The sequence below is a fragment of the Acipenser ruthenus genome, chromosome 3, assembly GCF_902713425.1.
Source record: "Acipenser ruthenus chromosome 3, fAciRut3.2 maternal haplotype, whole genome shotgun sequence".
Classification (NCBI taxonomy): Eukaryota; Metazoa; Chordata; class Actinopteri; order Acipenseriformes; family Acipenseridae; genus Acipenser; species Acipenser ruthenus.
In genome coordinates this window covers 7,263,137-7,287,381 of record NC_081191.1, presented here as the reverse complement: position 1 = coordinate 7,287,381, position 24,245 = coordinate 7,263,137, and the positions used below count along the sequence as shown (strand labels likewise).

The 24,245-nt window shown below is 36.1% G+C and overlaps 2 protein-coding genes across 5 annotated transcripts; both read right to left on the bottom strand.

Moving 5' to 3' along the window:
* Nucleotides 1-589: 589 nt before the first annotated feature.
* Nucleotides 590-8,981, bottom strand: LOC117394731 (transformer-2 protein homolog alpha-like). Of its 3 annotated transcripts, none has more exons than XM_033993232.3 (9): nt 8,801-8,981; nt 6,561-6,694; nt 6,151-6,316; nt 5,702-5,755; nt 5,178-5,366; nt 3,308-3,423; nt 2,422-2,574; nt 1,580-1,650; nt 590-917 (listed from the first exon to the last, which is right to left on the bottom strand). In XM_033993232.3, the coding sequence occupies exons 1-9, from the start codon at nt 8,834-8,836 to the stop codon at nt 907-909; spliced, it is 930 nt and encodes a 309-aa protein (XP_033849123.1). In that variant the 5' UTR covers nt 8,837-8,981; the 3' UTR covers nt 590-906. The 3 variants fall into 3 exon arrangements, with proteins under 3 accessions (XP_033849123.1, XP_033849122.1, XP_033849124.1); XM_033993231.3 differs by having other exon boundaries at nt 5,178-5,378; nt 8,801-8,980; XM_033993233.3 differs by lacking the exon at nt 5,702-5,755 and having other exon boundaries at nt 5,178-5,378.
* Nucleotides 8,982-10,284: 1,303 nt separating this feature from the next.
* Nucleotides 10,285-20,190, bottom strand: LOC117435742 (coiled-coil domain-containing protein 126-like). 2 transcript variants are annotated; one of them, XM_034059147.3, is made up of 3 exons: nt 19,922-20,190; nt 14,438-14,821; nt 10,285-13,619 (listed from the first exon to the last, which is right to left on the bottom strand). In XM_034059147.3, the coding sequence occupies exons 2-3, from the start codon at nt 14,670-14,672 to the stop codon at nt 13,450-13,452; spliced, it is 405 nt and encodes a 134-aa protein (XP_033915038.1). In that variant the 5' UTR covers nt 14,673-14,821; nt 19,922-20,190; the 3' UTR covers nt 10,285-13,449. The 2 variants fall into 2 exon arrangements, with proteins under 2 accessions (XP_033915038.1, XP_033915039.1); XM_034059148.3 differs by having other exon boundaries at nt 20,034-20,190.
* Nucleotides 20,191-24,245: the final 4,055 nt, after the last annotated feature.

Genomic DNA, 24,245 nt, shown 5'->3' with positions numbered 1-24,245 from the left:
ACGCAATAAAACGGGTGTCTAGTCGTTTTTTCTCCGCAAAAAGCAGAGAAAACCATTCAATTGCCGAGTGGGAGCGACAGGAGCAGAGACAAGTCGAAAAAAAAAAAAAAGGCATCTCTCATGAATAGTCATACATGGTATCAGGTATCAGATAACGGGGGCGGTCGTAAGTAAACAAGTTGGCTGACTGAATCAGCGCGCAGAAAACACGGACATTTGCACAGCTTTTTTGAGATGTTATAGTAATAAAATAATAACTTGGATCGCATTATTGAGGAGTTTGGTGATAAAATGAGTGATCCGGAGATGATCGATCAGTATGTACGACTTATTATTATTACTATTTATGTCTTACATAGGTGAACGCTATAGCAAACGAAAGGGTGGGGCGGGGCTGGAGATGCCTAGTGAGTGCTTTGTTGATATGCAGGGCCATTTAAACCCGTTTGACTGGAAAAAAATACTTTTAAACAGCACGTCTAAAATTAACTTCGCGTGTGAAAATTAGACCTGGCGTGCCTGACGCGCAATTAATAAATGGACAGCAAATGGTTAATTCATTTAGAAGAATCAAGGAATAGAAAAAATGTAGCATTTATAGCTTTTTATTCTGCATATTTTTCAATGCGTTTTACAAATATGCACACAAACAATGCAGCTAAATGCATTCATATGTTAACATGACGAAGAAAAAAAAAAATCTTAACAAAAAACAGGGCGACCTTTCTGGCAATCATACATTTAAGTTGCACTGAACTGTAAAACATCAGATAAGTATGATGATCATTTTCCAGAACTCAACTTCACAATGTCTAAGTAGTTCAGAACAAAAAGTTAAAAAAAAAAAAAAAAAAAAAGTTGTACAACTTCAGAAACAAGAAATGTCCCAAGCTGAATCTATCCGCTTTAATACCGTCCTGAAAAATAAATAGAAAAATTAAATTTAACCATGGTTCATGAAATAATGAAACAAACATAAAACTGGTAAGGGACCATTACTTCTAAGCAACTTGTTGGGTATAGGTAAATAATCTAATGACAGGTGCATTAGATTATTAACCTATACCCAACATTTACAGTCTAATATAATGCATAGCTCAGGGCCAGTGGCTGTGCACAGAAATACATATTGTGCATACCAACATAAAATGTCCAAACCAAGTTTCTTGACAATTGGATAACAGGTTATATAGATATAAATCGAAAGATGTTACTGTGACACATACGGCCTACAATACATTCCTGTCTGGGATATGAACCCCTTGCAGGGGATATACATTTGACTTGTGTGCAAAATGCAATTTATTATCAGCCTTTGTTAAACAACTTCTATAGTAATGTGGTAGAATAATTTTTTTTGGCACCTTTCACATCATTGATATAAAATCACATTACAAGTGTCAATCCCATAAAATTAAAGAAATCAATACATTTCCATGTGTAATTTGAACTACAGCTGACAAGTGCCAACCAGGAAATAGCCTCCGATGGCCCCGATTCAGAGTTTGCTAAATGTCTCCAAACAAATGTTAGTTCTGAAGTCCATTACTTTGTAACAAAAGAAATACCAGATACTTACGAGGACTGTAGGAGCGAGATCTAGAACGGGATCTGCATCTACTGTAATAAGGAGACGGAGATCGCCTCCGACTAAGAAAAAAAAAATATATATATATATTAAAAGCAGGATAAACAAACACCACAACACTTAGGTTGTAATAAACTGCTGCAGTTCTTCCAGGAAGGACCAACAGATGAATAGTCATTTTTTTGCGCACACAGGTCCCCCAAATTGATACGAGCTGAACTGGGGTGTATGCAAACTGTACATTGCTTATTTCAGAATTTTAGGGTTAAAATTTCCAACACATTCTAAGGGTAATTTGACCTGGAATCAAAATGATTATCTAAAAGGGACATATTTAATAGAACTATAGCAGTAATTAATACAAATGTTTACTTTTGCAGTACCATGTTTGTCGAAGGTCAAATTTTCCTCCATAGTGTATAGGGCTCTGGACTCTTGACCAGAGGGTTGTGGGTTCAATCCCTGGTAGGGACACTGCTGCTGTACCCTTGAGCAAGGTACTTCACCTAAATTGCTCCAGTAAAAACCCAACTATATAAATGGGTAATTGTATGTAAAAACTAATGTGATATCTTGTAACAATTGTAAGTCGCCCTGGATAAGGGCGTCTGCTAAGAAATAAATAAAAATAATAATAATAATAATAATAATAATAATAATAATTGTACAGATGCAACACGAGTAACTGTTCCAGTCTGTCTCATTTTCCTTTTTGGAAGTTGGATTGAATTACTGTAGACTATACATATAACATCTAGAACTAAAGGCTTATAAACACTGCATGTAAATGCATGACTATACAAAGAATGAGTACTGTAAATGGAGATATTCACCTGTATCTGTTATCATACTCTTCGTATCGGTCATAGCCTCCTCGGTCATAACCTCCTCGGTCGTAGCCTCCTCGGTCGTTATAGGAATCACGGCGACGTCCTCCACTACTACTACCGCTGCTACCACCACCGCCACCACTGCTACCGCCGTTGCTGCACGAAATAATGAAACCATTGTGAATATCTACAACCTGTCCATGTATTAAACATTATTTGGGCCATCAGTGAAAAATATGGCCCAATATGGTAAATCACACGTGAAATCTTCTACTTGACAGAGTTATCTAACAATCACTTCCACTCTTTGATGCGGCTAGTGTCTTCCTTTGAAGACATTTTAAACGAAATGGTGCAACTTATGCAATTTGTTCAGAAACAAAACTAAACCGGCTGCCAGGTTCCTAAATGTGACAGGTAGTGCAGCAATAAAATAAACTTTTACTGTATCGAAGTGCTAAAAATGTATTTACACTATCCTTTCAGAAATGGGAATTTTCACGGAGTGTAACTACATGTTACACTGCAATGGACAAGTTTCATGTAAATCATGAAATCTGTGAACTGAAAAAAACAGCCGTAAATATGAATAAATCACAAGATTAACATAACAGCTAGGGTGCTTTTTATTAAAGCTGGGATTCAGAAGTTAATATTACATTTCAAGGTTTTGACAGACCCAATAACATTCTAGTTGCAGGATCTATTTGAAGCAGACGATTTTGAAGCCTTCGATAAACTGAACTGATTTTTTTCTACCAGATATATTGTATGAACTCTTCCTGCAAAGGAAATACTGACAAATTGGTACAATTTAACAGTAAACACTGAAGAAACATGTATTTAATAAAATCAATGCTGTAATCGAAAGGCTTAACTGTTAACTTACTGAGTTGGCCTTCCCATGTAAATGCCAGGAGTAGGAGTGTGGGCTCGTTTGGTGATTGAGTAATCCACACGTATCCGCCTTCCGTCAAGCTCCATTCCATTGGCACGTTCCATTGCCTGGAATTGAATTAGTGAGTTAATTAACCCTTAGCGACCCATTTATTCAGCACGTCTCAGGCACATCAGGTCCAGTTTATTTTCACACACGCCGTTTATTTTACACGCACTGCAAATGTCTGTGATATTCTTTGAGTGCTGGATGCAGAAGCAGCTATCTTGTTTGTTTATGGCCGTGTTATCGCTGTGGTGCCGGGGCTATGTGTATTGCTCAGATCCCCCACCCCCCCACCCCACCCCACCCCACCCCACAGCTCCTATCGGTCTCACTCGGTCATTGAATAGTTTTCGGCTTTTTCCAGAGAAAAAAAAAAAAAAAAAAAAAACGACTTGTGCTTTACATCTTTTTGATGATGTCTGACATCGGACCGGAAAGGGTTAAACCTGCCTTAATTTATTTTATACTTTTTCTTCAACACACATCTTTTCTTCACAATAGTTTTAGTGTAATTAAGAGCTTTTTTATGTCAAGTACAATTATCCATAGACCCACACACAGAGGATGATTAATAAGTCACTATACTAATGGAATATTCATGGTTTATACCAGGTACACTTAAGCTAATTATTCATTATTTCTACTCCTGTTTCAGCATACAACTGCAAATTAGACAAACTTCCAGAGTAAAAAACATGTACCAAAAAACTTTACTGATACTGCACTAATGCAATGAAAAAACAAATCATTGTATTCCATATTGATCTCCTTACATAAAAAGTATCCTGACTATCTTGAAACAGAAGAACACTGCATTTATTATATAGCTTTATTTTTTCAAGAATTCACTTGACAGATGGGTAAATTTGTAGGTTAGGTTGAGGTAGACTAATCCTTTGCGGTCCATTGTCAGACCTGGTCCGACGTTGCCATTATTCCTATCTGGTCCATTGTTGGACCCTGTCCGACATAAAAAAAACGCAAAAAACTGGTTTCTAGTCATTTTTTCGCCGGAAAAAGCTGTGAAAACCATTCAATGGCCGAGTGGGAGCGACAGGAGCAGAGACAAGCCAAAACCATTCAATGGCCGAGTGGGAGCGACAGGAGCAGAGAAGACAAAAAAAAAAAGAAGAAAAAAAAAAAAGGCGTATCTCAAGAATAGTCATACCTGCCCCTAGCATCCCATATGGGCGGTCATAAGGAAACAAGCTGGCTGTTACTGTATCAGCGCACAGAGACTATCATGGACATTTGCATAGCTTTTTTGAGATGTTATAGTAATAAAATAATGACTTTGATTGCATTATTGAGGAGTTTGGTGATAAAACGAGTGATCAGGAGATGATCGATCGGTATGTACAACTTATTTATTTCTTGGCATATGTGAAAGCAATATGCCAAGAAGTGAAAGGGTGGGGCGGGGCTGGAGATGCCTAGTGAGTGCTTTGTTGATATGTAGGGCCTTTTAAACCCGTTTGAAAAAAAACACTTAAAACAGTGCGTCTAAACTGCGTGTGAAAATAAATTGGACCCGACGCGCACTTAATAAATGGACTGCAAAGAGTTAAGAATCCAGTCGCTTATTCACCAGTCACAAACACTCATTGCAAACGGGTGGATTGAAACGTATATTTCTTCCCCCTCACGTTTAATTTTGTTTAAATAAAACCCAGGACTAGCAGTTGTATGATCCATTCTCTAGCTACCACACGTACACATTACTTGAATATCATACATAATTCATATTTTTGCAATGCGTAAACACACCTAGTACACAGCTTATCTGGAGCTTGGCTTAAAACCCTGTAAAACGTACCTCTTTGGCGTCATCAATTCTTTCGAAGTACACAAATGAAAATCCTCTTGACCGTCCTGTTCTCTGATCATAGACAACATTCACGCCAGCCAGTGGTCCGTACCGGGAAAACACTTCGCGCAGGTCCCTCTCCGTTGTGTACAGGCTTAACCCAAACACACCAAGACAGGTGTTTGGGTCAGGATTTGCCTGGTGGAAAAGCTAAAAGTTCTGAGTTTTCTACAGTAAAGACTGAGTGCTCTCTCATAAATCACATACATGCATCAGTAAAACACACCTTTTCATAAACTAGGTAAGAACTCTGAATCATGTAAATGTACAAATAACAGAAATTTGTTACAAAATGCAGCTTACTACTCCCATCATTTATTCATGTCTTGCTTTTGTGGGCAACTGCTGGTCAGTTTAATAACCCCTTTCATACAATATTTTTGCCCCCATTCACTTTTACACAATCGCATCAAGCCTGACAATAAACCATCCATCAAAGTCTTTTTTCATAAACTCAATACATTTTCACATACCCTGGCATCACTATGATTGCTCGACTCTTTTTTGATGTCATTGCTGAATCTTGTCTGTTGATATAAAAGGGGTTATTAAATGGTTTTACATCACAATTGTATTTTGGGCCAGAACTAAAAATAACACAATTAATCTGTTGCCTTTTAATGAAGGCTGTAATTATGTGTGCATATATTAAACAATATCATGTGTATGTATGTAAAATAAGCAGTTACTTCATAACTGAGGCACTTCAATTATCAGTGGTACTTCCCACAAGTAAAACAGAGTTGAGCCTTAATATTGTTTGATTACATTTAATTTATTGAAGAGGTGTACTGTGACAGTATTTAACCCTATGATTGATGAAATTCATAAATTGTGGGTGTACAACTCTTGCAGATCAGAGACCTAAATTCTGACTTGCAAAACGGAAGCATCTAAAATCTGAGATTCTTTCATGACATACCCTGCTGCCTGCATGTCTGCGCCGATTTGACATTGGGGAGGTGCTCCGGCTCTTCTTGCGACGGCATTCAGGCGAGTACGAGCGGCTTCTGGATTTCTTCCTGTGCGAGTGTGAGCGGGACCTTGACCGTGAATACCTCCTGTGAGAATGCTTCCTAGAGCGCGATCTGGAAGAGTACACAGCAATTGCAATTACTGAAATGGGGTTACATACAAAATACACTAATGAAAGTCATTCTATAGAGAATATTAAAAAAAAAATTAAACCATTCCTGACCAGTACAAAATATATAAATAATGAACACACAAAAATAAAAGTTGCAATACTTTGTATTTACATAGGTAGATGTTCTTATCATGTATAACTACATTTAAATTGAATAAATGACAGCTATTAATTTAGTGCCTTACCTTGATTTGGACCTTGATTTTGACCTGGACTCTGATCGTTTTGAAGCTCTTGAAGGACTACCAGATGCAGACCGACTCTCAGACTTCACACGCACTGGGCTGCCACAATCAGATTTCGATGGAGAACGGGATCCCTAATATTACAAAGTTTTGTTAAATACATCTTGCATATATTTATTTTTTAATTTCAGTATATTAAGAATACTTCATGTGCTGTAGAAAAAAAAAATGTTAATCTTGCATCATTTGTATAATTAATCACCTCCACATGTTAGTGACAAACTATTTTACAATTCCTTGTGTTACACAAGTTCCCTATTTAAACCTGATTACCATATTGTATACTACTATAGGAATCATGCATTTCTGGCTACAATTGGAGCATACAGACACTTTAACATAAACCATACATTTACTTAACCTATGACTCATTCATTCTTCCAGATTCTTAATGCTACGTCTCTCAGGCTTTCTACTTTTCTTCTTCATTCTTCGTTTTTCAGTTTTTCATTTTCATATTCCGTGTTTTCTTCCCCAAAATGAAACCATGTCATTTAAGACTTAACGCATGTGCTTCTATCTGACCATTCTTCTGTTCATTTTTTCCCTTCACATTTTATTTTCTGATCTTTAACATTTCATTAGCCTTCTTTAATCTTGGATATTCTTCCACATTCTTGGACAATACTCTTCACATTCTTCACGATCAATAACCTTAATAAAAAAAGAACATTCAGTATAATTAAGCACATGGGGATCAAAAGAGAAATCCCTACTGGATTTTGCTATCTACTTTTAAAGATTGATTATCCAGCAGGAAAAACAATTCTACCTAGCTCCACACAAAGTTACAGACCGGCTATTTATCATGCTCTTTTTTGTGTGTGTGTATATATATATATATATATATATATATATATATATATATATATATATATATATATATAAAGATCTCATATACGCTGGACATCCCCTTCTGTGCAATCAGATAACACTTACATTATCAAAACCTTTTGTGGGAGGGGGAAGTGGCAACAACAAATATCACTAATTTTGAATAAACTAACTATACAGCTTTTTGAAAAACTATTTTGGGAGTTTAGCGCTGCATACAATTACTGAAACTATAGTAATCTCAACACAGCTACCAATTTGGACACTTCATACAAAAGAAAAGTTTAAGACTACTTTATCGTAGATTCTTCCTTATTTTCTCATTCACAGGGCTCTTTAGTGAATAGAAAGTGTGGCTGTAAAGTCACTTCGCCACATTGTCCTTAGTGGAATAAAATGAACAAAAGGGCCACCAATGGTGTTGTTAACTATGCAACACGTAGTAGCCTTCCGATACTAACGACGGTAGAGAGCAGCATTCCCGCAAAGAGCCGGTCATCTACGATGCGATTTTACTTTTTTTTTATTGCTGCAGTTAATTTGTATTATTGAACCCTGTGCATTGTATAAAACTGTATCTACTGCAATTAGGCAGTTATATAGCCTACTTGTAATTATATGTTGCTTGAATCGAGATAAAATAAACCGAAGTCATTTTAATGTCAAATTATTAACCAAGACAAACAAAAAACCATACCGATCAACCCAAACCGTGACGCCATTGTCTTTATGCTAATCCTCGCAATTTGCCACTGTCCCAAATGGCGTTTTTTATTTTCAACGGAAAGTACTGAGGTACAGCGAAACGTATTGTGGCAGGAACGTCATCTCCTTCTCGTCCTCTGCATTTCATTGACCGACACATACACCACTGGGCTCGCATGCAATTAAATACAGTATGGTAATTAACATAATGAATGTGTATATAACCTATGCGTCTTGACGTATTACAAAAGTGTACCAAATATTTATCAGTACCAGTTACATCATTTTTACCACCTTATCGCTAGATTTGCAATTATATATGTTACAAAAATCCGTCGACTGCGGTATGTAAAATGCACTTGGTGCCTTTTACGGCCTAGTACTACAAAGTGTTAATTTTTAATATTAAATTGTTTGGTTCTACAAGATACATATACTTATATAAAATAACCTAATTTATCAGTATGTGTATTTTCACGTGTTTTAATACTAAATATATGGCAAAAAGCTATACTTGAATATTGATAGCGGCTTTGTTTGTTTTACTGACGCTCGTGCATTGAGCCAGGCCCAAGTACAGCAACAAAGCAGCTCGAAGAATGGCGTAGCTACTGAAATTCGTTTTTATTCGTATTACTTACTCTTCCACCGAAGTGCGTATCCTCAACGTCGCTCATGGTTATCCGAAAGTTGTAGAAAGGCTAACCTTGTTAACAGAGGAAAAATAATGTCCACGGATATTTGTATGTTCTCCAAAATAACTGCGCAACAACTTCCACACCGCAAATAAGCTCTGTAAAATGGCGACTCTTCTTCCTTAGTTTCTATTTATCAACTGCAGTCGAAATGGGCGTGTGAAAATGAGAATACGTCACAACACACGGTATCGATCAAGGGTGTGCTACTGTACCGTATAACCACACTTATAGGCGCGAGTACTTTTTGTATTATGTTAGTGCTGCATTTACGCGAGATAAGCGCACAGAAAAACCGCAGTATCCATGGCTATTTTCGAAATATATTTTAAGAGAAACAAGTCAAATTTATATTAGGAATCCATTAAAAGCCTTTAATTTTTTCCCTTCAAAGACAATTTATTGTATATAAAACAATATGGCATACATTTTAATTATTATTTGTAATGTCATTATCAGATATTTCTCTGCACACATGGCAGAGCATCACAGTAGAGTGATATTTGAAATATTCAATGAAATGCATTGTGGAATCATGTATTTTATGATTCAGGTCTCCAAATGAGAGAGTCTCGCTTGTAACGAATGAGTGTCATTTGGTTGTTTTATATTATACTGTTAATAATAATATTTAACAAAATGCTTTGTTTCTGTGTAGCCAACACAACATTAAAGTAGATGTCTTATACATTTGCTATATCCCCCCTTTAGGAAGTCAAGTATCAAACAACATACAGACAGTACAGGAAATTAGTTATTTTTTGGGACAATTGCATTATAGCCATATGTGCTCCCAACCTAAAACACAACTTGCCGTTCAGTCTTTGCATGCTGGTTCAGTGATAATTGTCTATTTGATGGTGGGGCAACAAACCAATTTCACAAAGTTCACCATGATAAATCTGCTCAGTAATTTGGCAGTTTGCCACATTTCCCTTCCCATGTTCTTATGTGTTGCATTCCCCACACTTTCCCATGGTTAACTATCACTTCTACAATGCTTTGCCATTCTGATTGACTGCTTGCCTGCTCTTTACCATGTTATCACCATTCTTTAATAACATTGTTCGGAGAGCTGTGCTCACATCCAGACCTCCATGGATAAGCTGCATGACAAGTCCACTGAATTCTTGATGCACACCCTGGCCTAGAGCTCTGGTACTGTTAACTTGCATGTTTTAGATAGGAGGACTCCACGAGTGAATACACTGACACAAAGCAATATGTTGATACAATGTATTGATTAATTTATGAAAGTAGAGTACACGTTCTTAGATTTATTTATACATTTTAGAATTTTACAGAAACGTATTGTGTTGACCACATCATTAAGTTCAAAGTTCACAATCAAAATTGTGCTAGCATAGCAACATGACAATCAATATTTCATCTTGTTACACCCCCACACCCCACCCCCGACCCCCCCTCAAGTTTCAGTCCAGTCATCTTTTTAATTCTCAAATTGCCTTTCACTCCTGCAATAGATTGTATGCTAAGATTCTGTAAATTGTTTTCAAACATATGACCAAGCATCAGTTTGTCTTTTCACATCCAGCACAAAATCACCTGCCCCATGACTACCAACACATTCTAGAATATGTTGTTTGAGCTCTTCTTGTGTCGATATTTTATTATCGATATTGTAATATAAATACTATATTTATAACAGTGCCATTGTTTTATTATTATTATTATTATTATTATTATTGATTTCTGGGTGCCAAAGCGATATTTAAACAAAATTATGTTAATGTATTTTTGGTTTTCCAATAATACAATGTTTTGCGGATCTTTTTTTTAAACAATAATACCAACACAAACTAAACATGTATTGTTAGATAACAATGTAAACACAAGATAATAATACACATCCACTGATAATACATTTGACAGAAATGACTATATATTTTTTTTCTTTTGACACAAGTACTGAGTAACCCAGTGTCAAATGGTCTCTTGCAGTGTATCTAAACACTGTACTGTTTCAGGCTCAGCTACAAGATCAGACTTGCGTTACAGTTTAACTCTGGCATTTTTATGTATCAAATTAGAAGAGTCTATAATAGTACAATATGGTGTGTTTTGAATAGTGACTCAGCTCCTACTGCTCCTGTTTACCTTAAGAACATAAGAAAGTTTACCAACGAGAGGAGGCCATTCGGCCCATCTTGCTCGTTTGATTGTTAGTAGCTTATTGATCCCAGAATCTCATCAAGCAGCTTCTTGAAGGATCCCAGGGTGTCAGCTTCAACAGCATTACTGGGGAGTTGGTTCCAGACTCCCACCTTCTGCCAATCACTCAAATATGTATTCTTCCATAGGCTGGTTAGGGCTAACAAAAAGAAAAATAATACTTTGCTCTGAAATGTAATGTTAAATCAGGCCCTGCACAGAGCTAGTTTCATTGCTAAACAAGTTCAAGTTTATTAGGATTTATTTTCTCTGTGTTTGTGTTTGTTTTGTTTCTTATATTTGTTTCTAGCGGAGCTCCTGGAGTTGTTTTTATTCTATTTATTTGAATTAAAATCAATGGAGAAACATATTCTTTTGAAATTGCATTATTGTTTAAAAATGTGTCGGAGATCAGCCTCTTTGGCACATTGTCTGTTGGAACACATTAGTTGCCTTAGCAACCATGGGTGTTGCTAAAACATTCAAATAGTTGTTTTTTTCATGTTAATTGTTCTGATCACTGGCATCCATCTGATTTTTAGCACATTCTAAGTTGTTAATTGTGCATTGAATGTTGTGACACCTGTGGGTTCCAAACATTTACTAATGCGCTTTTCAATTTTAAATGAAAAGCTCAATTTGTTCAGCTTTGTGCTGTAGTAGTATGCACACATCTCCAGACAACTCAGGTAGCCTAGATTAGTTATTTACTCAAGACCAGTCTCTGTAATGGGAATACATGGTGGTATGTGAACAATCAATTTAAGCAATAACAACAGGACGCATCAAAGCGATCAGAGTCAGTTACAGTACATACTGCTTCTGCTCAGTGTCTGGCCTCAGCCAAATCAGTCACTACAGGCTGCTGTTCCTATGCTGTCAATGGCACTGTTTGTGATGTTCATTTATCAAAACCGTACTATGTTATATTATCACATGATGACAGGATTTGGAATCCAAATGCATATAATCTTGGTTATACTGTAAAAGAGGAAAAACCACAGTAAACATGTATAGGAAGTAGAATTTCATAAGAACACCCCATGTGTGAGGGGCAGCTTATCCAGTGCTATTCCTGCAATTTAGTTTGGTTTACAGAATCACAGGAGATTGATGTAAGGACTTGACTCGCATGGACACAGGGATTGATTAGCCAGTTCTTCAGATCCCATCATCCCTGTCCATTGCATGTGTCCAATAGGAACCCCACCCTGCCACTCGCACATCTTTCCCACTTCAATATGTTCCAGGTATTTGGTTTCTTTTCAGTGTTGTATTGTGTTTAACCACAACTGTAATTTTATTGCAATTTAAGCCATATAATCAAAATAGATTTATTGGCCATTCATGACTCTCACATGAAATCAGTAAAGATTATTATTTTTTTTTTAAAGTACATTTTATCCTTAGGATTCTCAGAGCAAACACTTACACTGATACAAAATAATTAGTTATGAATGAAAAAAAACAACTACCAATAAACACATTAATACAAATGAATGTACATAGTAAAATGTGTAATTAACAACCAAAATGTTACACATATATTGCTTTGCAAACAGTTCAGTTTGTCCATTTATGGTGCCAGGCAACATATGAAAAACACAAACATAAATGCCATACTATATAAATGTAATATCATTTACACAAATTTAAACTCCACCTTACCATAACTAAAAAACTTGATAAGTGAAATATGTGCATTAACCAAGCCCATCATTCATTTAGGTACACAGAACCATTCTAAATGATTTTCTTGTGGTGTGTAAGCATTATTAATTAAAAGAAAAATAAAAAAGAACTAGCTTGCGAAATTAAGGCAAAAAACTTCTCAGGATCATGATTAAAAACAAAGTTAAAAACGATGCTTTTCCAAATCAATTTAGCATAAGAGACAAAATATGATTCTCCCCCCAATCGCATACGTTTATTTTTCCTCCATTAAACGAACATTCTAGTTGTTATTGTGTTTTCGTAGCTTAGTTTTAGCGGATATACAAAATAGTTATTTGAAATCATAAGCGTTCATATACAGTACAGTGCAAATAATAACACTCTTTTGGTTGATTTTATAATTTACAGTACAATTTCCAAAGCTACAATATATTCTGTGCCATTTAAATATTAAAGTATGATTATAAGCCTAATACTGAAAACTCACTTGATACACCTTCAAGTTAAGCGCTAAAACGGATTGATAGTTGTACGCAAAACAGTAATTCAGATCAAGAGCAGCCAAGCTTGCGTTTGTCCTGTCTGTGGAGATTTCCTATTCCACAGGCTCCTAAAACAACCAAAAACTAGCTTGTACTAAAAGATCATTTAAGATCATCACTTTACAGTGAACTAACCTAACCTTCGTCTAAAAAGCTGCCATGATGGAGCCAAGGAGTACTAGATTTGTTATCAATGTTCACACCTTGCTATCTTGGGCGACCTGCCCTATCCGTTGGTTTACTGGGGGTAGTGCCCACAACCCTGTGTGTAGTGTTGGTCTTGGAGCCATTTACAACAAGATTTACTTTACTCTCCAGCTTCACCAACCGCTGTAATATGTCGTCTAACAGGACAGCAATGGTTCTCTTTAGGTCAGCTAGAAAAACAAAAACAAAGAACAAGTTACCAATACAAAGCAGAGTATTACTGGAAAGACAAACAAAACAGTTATGACAAAGGATATTAACTGAAGTGTCTTTTTTTTTTTTTTTTTTTTTTATAAATTTAGTCGTTGCCAATTTTTTATTATTTTCTCCCCAATTTGAAATGGCCAATTATTTTTAGGCTTAGCTCACCGCTACCACCCCTGCGCTGGCTCAGGAGGACGAAGACGAACACACGCTGTCCTCCGAAGCAATATACTGACAAGCTGCTGCTACATCACTTAAAAGTATTTGTAGCTAATAAAATAATTCCATACATCTTTTCTGTTTTACACTTCCATTAGCTACATAGGTCTCAAATGTGCAGTTTTGAAAGAAACACATTACAGAAAACATGTACTTTCATTTCAACACGTGAAATCTGCTATTATTTTGGGGTAAAGAAAGTTTGGTTTCTATGCCATTATTTTTGGGATATCTGTTACAAGCCATTGAAGGAATGAGGACAATATTAACCTCCAGGTAAAATGACCAAACAAGCGCAACACTAACTGAAAACATAGCTTGCAAACAGACATTTCTTTAAGTGTAGTACCAGACATCATGGTATAAAATAAAAACAGACCTACAGTACAAACAGAAGTGCAAAACAGGTAAGAATTATAGCTACAAGTTAGCAACAAGTCCAGTTCCCTGACCACTTTTAGCAGCACTAAAGTTCAAGAAGACAGTCATACTACAAATGATATAAATGCAGCATACATCACTCGCAGCCTCAATCTTTCTGTGTTTATATGTGCCAAAATCTTACCATATCCAGCCATTGACGTCCCATGCAATCCATCTACATTTTGATTTTCCTCAGCCAGCACCCTGACATATCTTTTACTTAGGTCAAGAATCTCCTCCCGCAGCTCAGCACTGCTCTGGTGTCTCGGATGATGAAAGGCGTATCTCAGAAGCATCAGACCCCAAACTAAGCCAAAGATCAGCAACAGTATACTCAGTTTCTGGGACATTTTTTTGCGGAAGAATATTCCAAGCATGATCGTTCACAAGTACAAGATTGGTCTGTTCCCGGATATCCAACCATGAAGCCTGATATTCACAAGCTTAGGAGGGAAGGGACTTCTTCGGTGTGCAGACTTGGTTGGTCACAGTTTCTTTTGGTTCTCTTCATCAGAAGAAAATCCTTCTATAAAATAAAATACACAATGAATGGTCAGATTTGTAGGAAGTTATTCTCAAAGCCCAAGCCCTTAGATAGGCATGGTGATACAGCCTTCTCCTCTCCAGCCGGTGGCCGGCTAAATTGCCACCTACTTATCCAGATGAGCCGCTTAAAATAGTTATTTAAAAAAGAAAAAAAATTGCGAGAATTTCCACTATTCATTACGTATGTAAGTAGAGTAAAACATTCCTTCTCTGAAGGCATTTAGTTTCCGGACTTTCCATGGACACCATGAATCGTGATGGACCAATCAGTTTCAAGCTTACAAGCGATGTTGGTGACGAAGGCCGAACAATGAAGCGATTATCGAATCAATCATTGATTTACACTTTCTTCACAAGAAAATGGAGTTGAGTAATGCCACAACTTACTGCTATTCATCATTTGTATTGCAAACTTTCAGTAGCTGTAAGCTTATGTGTTGACTGTTCTTTTTGAATGCACAGTCTCTCATTGCCATCAAAACTAGGTTTACCAGATTTTCATAGTTAAAAAACTGGAATCATTTTTTCCCCCGTTTTACTCTTTTTTGTTGAGAACTAGTTCGCTATTTCGATTATAAACGAAGCACTGTTTTTAGTATTTCAGTATACCAGTCATTTTCTGTGGCTTCAGTTGAATCCCGTTGTCTGCATCTTAAATTCCTCCTTTCAGCTGTATCGACCGTCATTTTGTTAAATTCTTTACTGATTTAACTGCATATTTTTATATTTTACAACAATTTTTATCGAACACGAAATGTCTTAACCCATTAATGCCTATCTGTTGATAAAGCTACCAAAGCACTTATAATAAAATGTGTAAAATTAGCTAACAATTCGAAAACAATCATATTCATAGTAGTACTAATTGAAAATAGTCAAGTTCAAGAGTCAAAATTTGCTGTTCCACATGGAAAAATGAGAACATGTCAAATTCCTTCACATTCAGTCTTAGGGTGCTTAAGGCATGGTGCAAACAGATACATAGTACTCGCACTCGCCAGCTGTATAGTTGGCTTATCGATCTGTGTGCCTCTCGTGGCGACATTTTCTGGCAAACTTGAGCAACAACAGTATTATATATTGTAAGTCTTACATAGACTGTTACCTGGTTGGTTCCATGAATACTTTTAGAAACTTAAAATTGGAAAATGGAATAGCCAGAAGTAGAAAACAAAACATAGCTTACCTTTTCTGTAATCAAATTTACTTCCAATTAATACTGCTTCTTATCTAATTTAGAAATTACTTCACATTTTTCTCTTCTGTCTCACTTGGTATTATGGTATCTATATAATGTGACATTGTTTTTGTGCCTGAAATATAATTTCTCTGTTTCACTGGTGTCTGGTTCTTTCTTTCTTTCCCCACTTTCTTCTCTGTGTAAGACATTATTGCAAAACCAAACAGTTTGCTTAAATATGTGGACTTTACTTAGTACTGAGCTAGACAATACTACACTGCCCTCATCTGAGAAAACTGGGTTCTAGCTCTATACTAGTTTAGCAGAAGCAAATGTCTTAAAACCTGAAAATCTGACTTAGTTAAGACAGCAATCATTAAAAAAAATGCAAGAGACAAGCCAACTGTTTGCCCTTTCAAGTGAATATTGTAAAAATTTAGTGGCAACATATTTCGCTGAACAGAAAGGTTAAAACCCACGTTTCTACATGAATGGGTGAAGAAAGATACTTGGTGGTTGTGCTTTGTGGAGGGTCAATATGCAAGAAGCACGCTACAAAAAACCTTCAAAATACATCAGAAAAGTTTTCTGAAATTCCCTCACAGGTTGAAGATTAATGCCATTGAAACACACATGAATTCAAAACTCCACAAAAGTGCCATACAGACTGAACTTGTTAGTAGAGTGTCCGTTTTCCACAAGGAATTTGTTGAAAAAAATTATTTAGCTGTAGATGTCCTCCGAAATGCTTTTTCAACCCCCAGACCCCCCCCCTGCCTTCTACGTAGGACTTCAAGCCTCCTCCTTTATATGAAAATGAAGACCGGTGACAGATACGAAGAACACCCCCTCTTCCACTTCAAGAGGAGCTCACAAGTCAATTACATTAGAAAGTGTTTCCAGTACTGCAAACACAACAAGGGGACATCTGATACGGCCTTACTGATCAGAATGTCTTACCTTTACAACTTTTAAAATAACTAAACTGCGACATACTCCCATCATGGCTGTAAATTCAAAATGAGCACTATCAGTGTGACAAGAAAGTTGATGACTATGATACAGGTATAGAGTAGTATATAATAAGAAATGGCAATATGAATAATTTGATGAAAACTCACAAAAATGTATGCTAATAGTAGTGCTGGGATGAACAGGGGATTTTCATGTACGGATATTCGCTCATAATTTAAATATTTGTTCGGATAAAAGCCATTATATTGCCCAGAACGCAGGCAGAGACAGCATAGCAGGGGCAGGGGCCCGTGTGTGTGCCTTTATTTTACAGCAAGACGTTACAATATGTAACACATTAAAGTAGAAAAATATCCCAGGAGTTTGGCTCTTGTTTATTACATTACACACACAGTAACAAAGTCGCAACAAAAAATATATAACATATATAACATATACAACCTATATTAAAATCTCTACACAACATTTCCAGAAAGTTGGGCACTGTTTAAGCAAGGCATTTCAGAATTACATGCTTGCCTTTTGACCCAGCTGGCCTTCCACAGAGATCACTATGCATGCACGCGCATAATCTGGTTTATTTACATTTTGCTGTCTAAAAATTTTAAATAGAGACTCAAGAGCTGCTGGGTTCATTCTGTTTGTTTAATATATTAAATTTCACATATCACACAGCTCTTTTTTATTTGTCATTTTTTAAACTGTCGCGCAAATTCTGGTGAGGTGGTACATCTGAATTTTGTATCCGAATACATGTCAAAAAATATTTGTTTGAATATTCGGATATTTGTCGCAGCACTACGAAAATTATTAGCAACACAGGGCAAAGGAAAAGGATTCAGGCCCTTGCAAACACTACAGGGTGTTCTGTAACCCTTTCAGATTATTTTATCAGTCTCCTTGGTGGTCACAACAGATGGATTGCAGTTAATGAATTACAAGGAAAATGTAACATTTGGTCATAAATTATTAAAAGCTTAAATATCGTAACACAATAAATCTGTTAAAGTTATGAAATACTGGATGCCAGTAAATGTGCCCCTGGGATTTACTGCAAATTCAGACTGGGGTGCAATCCAGCAGTGCCCTCTGTGCCTGCAAACTTAGCAGAACTTGGAGGTGATCTGAAGCACAAATCTCTTAGACTTCATATCGATTGAGAGTGCTGCTGCAGCAATGTATTTTTGGATCTTTTCTGTTGTGCCCTTTTGTAATATATTTGAATGTAAACTCAGTACTGTAGCAATACAATGTTTGATCGCTATATATATATTTTTTTTGCACATGCCTCATCGACAGGGACATAGTGGAGTTACTGTACATATTTTGACAGAAAAAAACAACAACACCCAAGCATTTTGGAAAGTAACTGAAAACAATAATTTAATATATCTATTGTTAATCTATCAGGCTAGCCTACATCTTAATACATGTGTATCAATAACTTGCAACCCTACTCTGTCGCAGACTGCTCTCTATAGACACATCTAGTGATATTAATCACTAAATAAATTACCTGTGCAGGACGAAACACCAGCAGGATTAACAATCTAAGGGTGTCACTAACAATACCTGTTAATAAAATGACATTCCACAAACAGAAGAGGAGAAGAGTACAAAAGCCTATGATTTGAAATCAACTTATAATTGCAACAACATTGGGGGCTATATTCACAAAATATCCACCTCCGCGCACCACTTAAACTGTACAGAACTAGCAAGAATCAACTACAGCAAGTCATTTATTTGTATATTTTTAAGCTCAATGTTTTGTTTTTAGAGAACATACTGATGTTCACTGAGTAGGCCAAAGGTCCTTGGGTTTAGAAAATTGGCTGTTTCCCCTTAGAAGTGTATTTATTATTATTATTTAGCCAATGAGTCAGGAATTTGAATGACTCTGGTTAGTCTCAAAGAGAATTTTATTCATGAGTTTTTATCCTGCAATTGACCCAGAATGACTGACACATATACTTACAGTATACAAATTGTTCCTAATTTGTGCAGTTATGGATTCTTAACTGTCAACCAAAGTTCTGTCATCATTGTTCAATGTTTTTCAAGTTCTCTTTTTTTAACATTAACCTTATGTGCAGCCTAATCGTAACCCTTTACTCCTGACATTTGAACTTTTTATTTCATGACTGCTGCTAGGGAAGGTATCTTTAATTCACCTATCAATGGAATAGCCCCACCTCATGCTGTGCAGATTCATGTCATAAATGCACTCCATGGCTGTGTTCTGCGACAAAGTCTGTTCTTGACCGTATACAGGAATGTTAATATTTAAGAGATTAAATCTAATCTATTTTAATTTGATTTTCTTAAAATTATTATTATTATTATTATTATTATTAGTATTATTATTATAAAACAGTGACCAGTTATAGTATAGTAACTTCCCAGTTTAATTAAACAAAACTCAGTTTAAAGCCACTTTTACTGTCATGACATTTGAAATACAACTGTAGAATGTGCCTTACAAGATGAATATGTGAAAACCAAACATGTAGGGTAGGAAGGAGTATCCTGGGTGTTGTTTAACCGTTTTGTATAGAATAGAATAGTGTACACGTATACTGTCTGTTGTACAGTACTAAGCAATGCCCCCCCCCCCCCCCCCAAGTGCACAGCATGGTCTTAATTACATGTAAAGTTTGAAATGTAGGTCCCCACTAACATTGCCATGCATTAGATTGTAGTATTAATTTACATTGGTTACTTAGTTCTCTAAATTATAACGAATAACAGTATTCACAAACCAAGAATAGTCAGAAGGCCTCGTTTTCTCTATCAGTTACGTGTTTTTTAGACACACAGAACACTTTGTCAGTTGCGCGACATAAACAGTATATGGACTGCAAAAGGAGGAGTTTCTAAGTCTAGGCACCGCGAATTGCTTCTTCTCTGGCATTACATTATTACCTTCACATGAAGAAAGGTTGCATTAGAAATCGGACCCACGTTTCCGTTATTCACCATATCGCTTCATAGTTTACTTATTTATTTCCTCAGTTTCAATACTTCCGTGAATTACCTTTCCTTTTAAACATCACATTAGACTTGATCTCTCGGCTACTGTTGCCTTTCTCTCCTTCCTGCCGTTTGTCAAAGAACGTAATTTTAGCGTTCCACGCGCAAAGCTCTATGGGAAATGTAGTTTATTGCAGTTTGACGTTCAATCGAAACGTAGCTTCTGAACTTGATGGATCGACAGAAAATATGAGTTATAATTCCAAACTTTGTTTTATCTGGTTAATCAGAATCTTCAGCAACGAGGGCCTTTAAATGACTGTGTTCTTATCGTGAAGAAAACCAGACACACCCGAGCATGACAAGTTATGTGCAGTATTTGTAAACAAAATAACCTTATTACAGGTTGACAGATATAGCAAGCCAAATTAACATTTAGAGATATCTCTAAACCATTTCTAGATATCTCTAAATAGTAAAGGTATCTTCAAATATTTAAAGATATCTCTAAATAATTTTGAATATCTAAAATACGTTCAGATAATATCTCAAAATGATTTCCAGATATCTTTAAATGGAGCATTAAATTAGATATCCCTTATTTGAATTTGATCTTACTTTCTATTGATTTTACTGTACTTTACAACTGGTCTTATCTATAAGGTGATATTTCATAATGTAATATTGTGTAATGTGATATTTTGCAACAACTGTAAGTCACCCTGGATAAGGGTGTCTGCTAAGAAATAAATAATAATATTGAAAATGTATTTTCAGATATCTTTAAATCATTGTGATATCTCAAAATGTTTTTGAGCTATCTCTAAATCATTTTCAGATATCTCAAAATAACATCCTGATCATTTAGATATATCTCTAAATCATTTAGAGATATCTCTAAATACCTTCCTGTTCATTTAGAGATACAGTCGCCCTGGCTAAGACAACACCCCTTGGGAAGCAAGCAAAGTGTTCTTATAGCCAAAGTGTTCTCTAAGACAGAGTTAGCCACCAGACACAATATGAATCAACAAATAAATAAACATCTATACTACTTGTCATGATGCACGTGCATCAACATGTAATACTACTACTACTACTACTACTACTACTACTACTACTACTAACAATAATAATCTTTATTTTTATATAGCACCTTTCATAGTGGACCACCATCACAAAGAGCTTTACAAGATACAAGACTAGGGTGTGTGAACTATGCATCAGGTGCAGAGTCACAACAACGTCTCACCCGAAAGACGGAGCACAAGGAGGTTAAGTGACTTGCTCAGGGTCACACAATGAGTCAGTGGCTGAGCTGGGATTTGAACCGTAGACTTCCTGGTTACAATTTAAAATTTAATTAGCGAAAACTTAAAGCATGCATTTTTCTAAACAAATCAAAGTAAATACATTTAAAACTAAATATGGACAACATATAATTAAAGAAGTGGATGAGGCCAGATATTTAGAGGTTTATTTAGATTTTTAAAAAATGATGTGGCGTAGACATATCACAATTATAACAGATAAGTGTAAAGAAAGATTACATTTGTTGAGAGCAATAGCAGGTACCAAATGGGGAGTAGATCAAAAGTGTCTTTTAATGATATATAAAGGTACATTAAGAAGTGTACTAGATTATGAAAGTCAAGTTATAGAGGAAGCAAGAAAGAGTCAATTAAAGAGTTTAGAAGCCATTCAGGCACAGGCATTACGAATATGTACAGGAACATTGAGATCATCACCAACTGAGCCTTTGCAAGTAATGACAGGGGAGATGCCACTAAGATTAAGGAGAACATTACTTAATATAACGTATTGGAATAAGATTAAATATTTTAGTAAGGAACATCCAGTGAGGGGGAGTATTGGGACAAAATGGTATCATGAATATAAAAAGGGAAAATGGGAAAAAGTTGGTGGAACATTTGCATTCCATATGACAAACTGGGCAAAAGAGATTAAGATTGAGGAAATAACAATACTGAACATATTCAATAAAACATTGATGCCAAAATGGATGTTTAATAAACCAAAAATATGTAAACTGTTAACCAGAATAATTAGCAAGAAAGGAAATAAAATGTTAACTGAGATAAAAGGACGGGAATATGGATTCCAAGTCACTCGGGTATTTTAGGAAATGAAATTGTGGATTTTTAAGCAAAAAAGGCAACTCTAAATAAAGAAATTGACAAAATAATACCTTTGAGTCCTGCAGAGGTGAATGCTGTGGCTAAGGTAATGGATGTATGGCAAGTACAATGGGAAAACAATGGAAAGGGAAGATTTTATTATAAAAATCACTCAAAAGTAGGGAAATACAAACATATGGGGAAAGGGAAAACAGAGAGGAAGAAACTAATATTAATAGACTAAGGTTAGGACAGCATTAAATCATCATTTATACAGGATTGGGAGTCATCCTGTAATAATTGTGGTGAACAAGAAACAGTGGAACATATATCATGGAATGCAATACATATGATCAGCAAAGAAACAGATTAAATAGAAAGATAAGGGATATAGAAATTGAAGTAGCAACAGTACATTATATTTTGAAGGTAGAAGGGAAAGAAAAACAAATGGAGAAAGAAATGTACAAGTATAAGGAAATAAGAGAAGATATAAGGGAAGAACTAAATGTATATATAGAAAGGTTGAGGGCGCAAATCATATATATATATATATATATATATATATATTATGACGGTGTCAAGAAGGACGCAAGGCAAGGTTTCAAGGCTAAACTTTTTTTTTTTTTTTGCTTCAATTACACCGTGTAACAATTTTTTTTTTTTTTTTTTGGTTCCTGGGTAGTAAGTGTTATTTCCTAATTGCTTATACCTCAAAAGTATAGAAAATGGCTATTATTCCCCACAAACTTTGCTTTTGTGACCAGGACAGTGATATTTTGAAATTTACCTATTTCCAATGAGAAAACGGGCGAATTTGTGTCTTTTCGTTCACATAAAGTCAGAAAAAAAGAACATATGAATCCAAATTAACATGTATTTATACTAAAGTAATACAAAAATGACTACAAAAGATTTAGAAGTGAGTAGTTTTTCGAGATTTACGATTATACTGTAAATCACTTTCACGAATCAGCCCCCAAATGTAGTCTCCCATCATGTTCTTGTTATACTGTCCTTCATTGACAGCTCATCCAGGAGCCTCAAAGCTGTGCTTCTCCATAATAGTAACAAGTACCTGTCTCTTCCCCTGGCTCACTCGGTGCACCTCAAAGAGGATTACAACAGCATCAAGACCTTGCTGGACGCCTTGAAGTATGATGAGTACGGCTGGGACCCCCGGAAGGTGCTGATGCCACCACTGCACATCAAATTGGGCCTTATGAAACAATTTGTCAGAGCTCTAGATAAGGAGTCGGCAGCCTTCAAGTACCTTCAAGACTTCTTCCCTAAGCTGTCTGAGGCAAAGGTCAAAGCCGGTGTCTTCGTCGGACCACAGATAAAGAAGATCCTGGAGTGCAATGAATTCCCCAAGAAGCTCACTAGTAAGGAGAAAGCGGCTTGGAACAGCTTTGTCGCAGTGGTTCGGGGCTTCCTGGGCAATCACAAGGCCGAAAACTATGTGGAGCTGGTTGAGACTCTGGTGAAGAACTATGCACAATGGGCTGTAGGATGTCCCTCAAAGTCCATATCCTTGATGCTCATCTTGATAAATTCAAGGAGAACATGGGCGCGTCCTCGGAGGAGCAAGGCGAGCACTTCCACCAGGATATACTGGACTTTGAACGCCGCTACCAAGGACAGTATAACGAGAACATGATGGGAGACTACATTTGGGGGCTGATTCTTGAAAGTGATTTACAGTATAATCGTAAATCTCGAAAAACTACTCACTTCTAAATCTTTTGTAGTCATTTTTGTATTACTTTAGTATAAATACATGTTAATTTGGATTCATACGTTGTTTTTTTCTGACTTTATGTGAACGAAAGACACACATTCGCCCGTTTTCTCATTGGAAATAGGTAAATTTCAAAATATCACTGTCCTGGTCACAAAAGCAAAGTTTGTGGGGAATAATAGCCATTTTCTATACTTCTGAGGCATAAGCAATTAGGAAATAACACTTACTACCCAGGAACAAAAATTGTGTTACATAGTGTTATTGATTATTGCTTAACAAAGCTGCTGTCAGCCACAGCTCACACTTCTACTAGTCTGCTCTTTCTTCTCTCTAGCTCTTTCTCTCTTTAGTTTTTTCTCTCTTTAGCTCCTTTTCTTTGTTCTGTTCTCTTCTT

What these genes read in the sequence shown, in the direction of transcription:
- LOC117394731 (XM_033993231.3), bottom strand. Translation starts at nt 8,836, where the DNA reads ATGAGCGACGTTGAGGATACGCACTTCGGTGGAAGA. An exon ending in GCAGACATGCAGGCAGCAGG is followed by an intron (nt 5,756 to 6,150) that starts GTATGTCATGAA and finishes TTATATCAACAG; the next exon opens with ACAAGATTCAGCAATGACAT. An exon ending in GAATTGATGACGCCAAAGAG is followed by an intron (nt 3,424 to 5,177) that starts GTACGTTTTACA and finishes ATTCAATTCCAG; the next exon opens with GCAATGGAACGTGCCAATGG.
- LOC117435742 (XM_034059147.3), bottom strand. Translation starts at nt 14,672, where the DNA reads ATGCTTGGAATATTCTTCCGCAAAAAAATGTCCCAGAAACTGAGTATA. An exon ending in GACGTCAATGGCTGGATATG is followed by an intron (nt 13,620 to 14,437) that starts GTAAGATTTTGG and finishes TTGTTTTTCTAG; the next exon opens with CTGACCTAAAGAGAACCATT.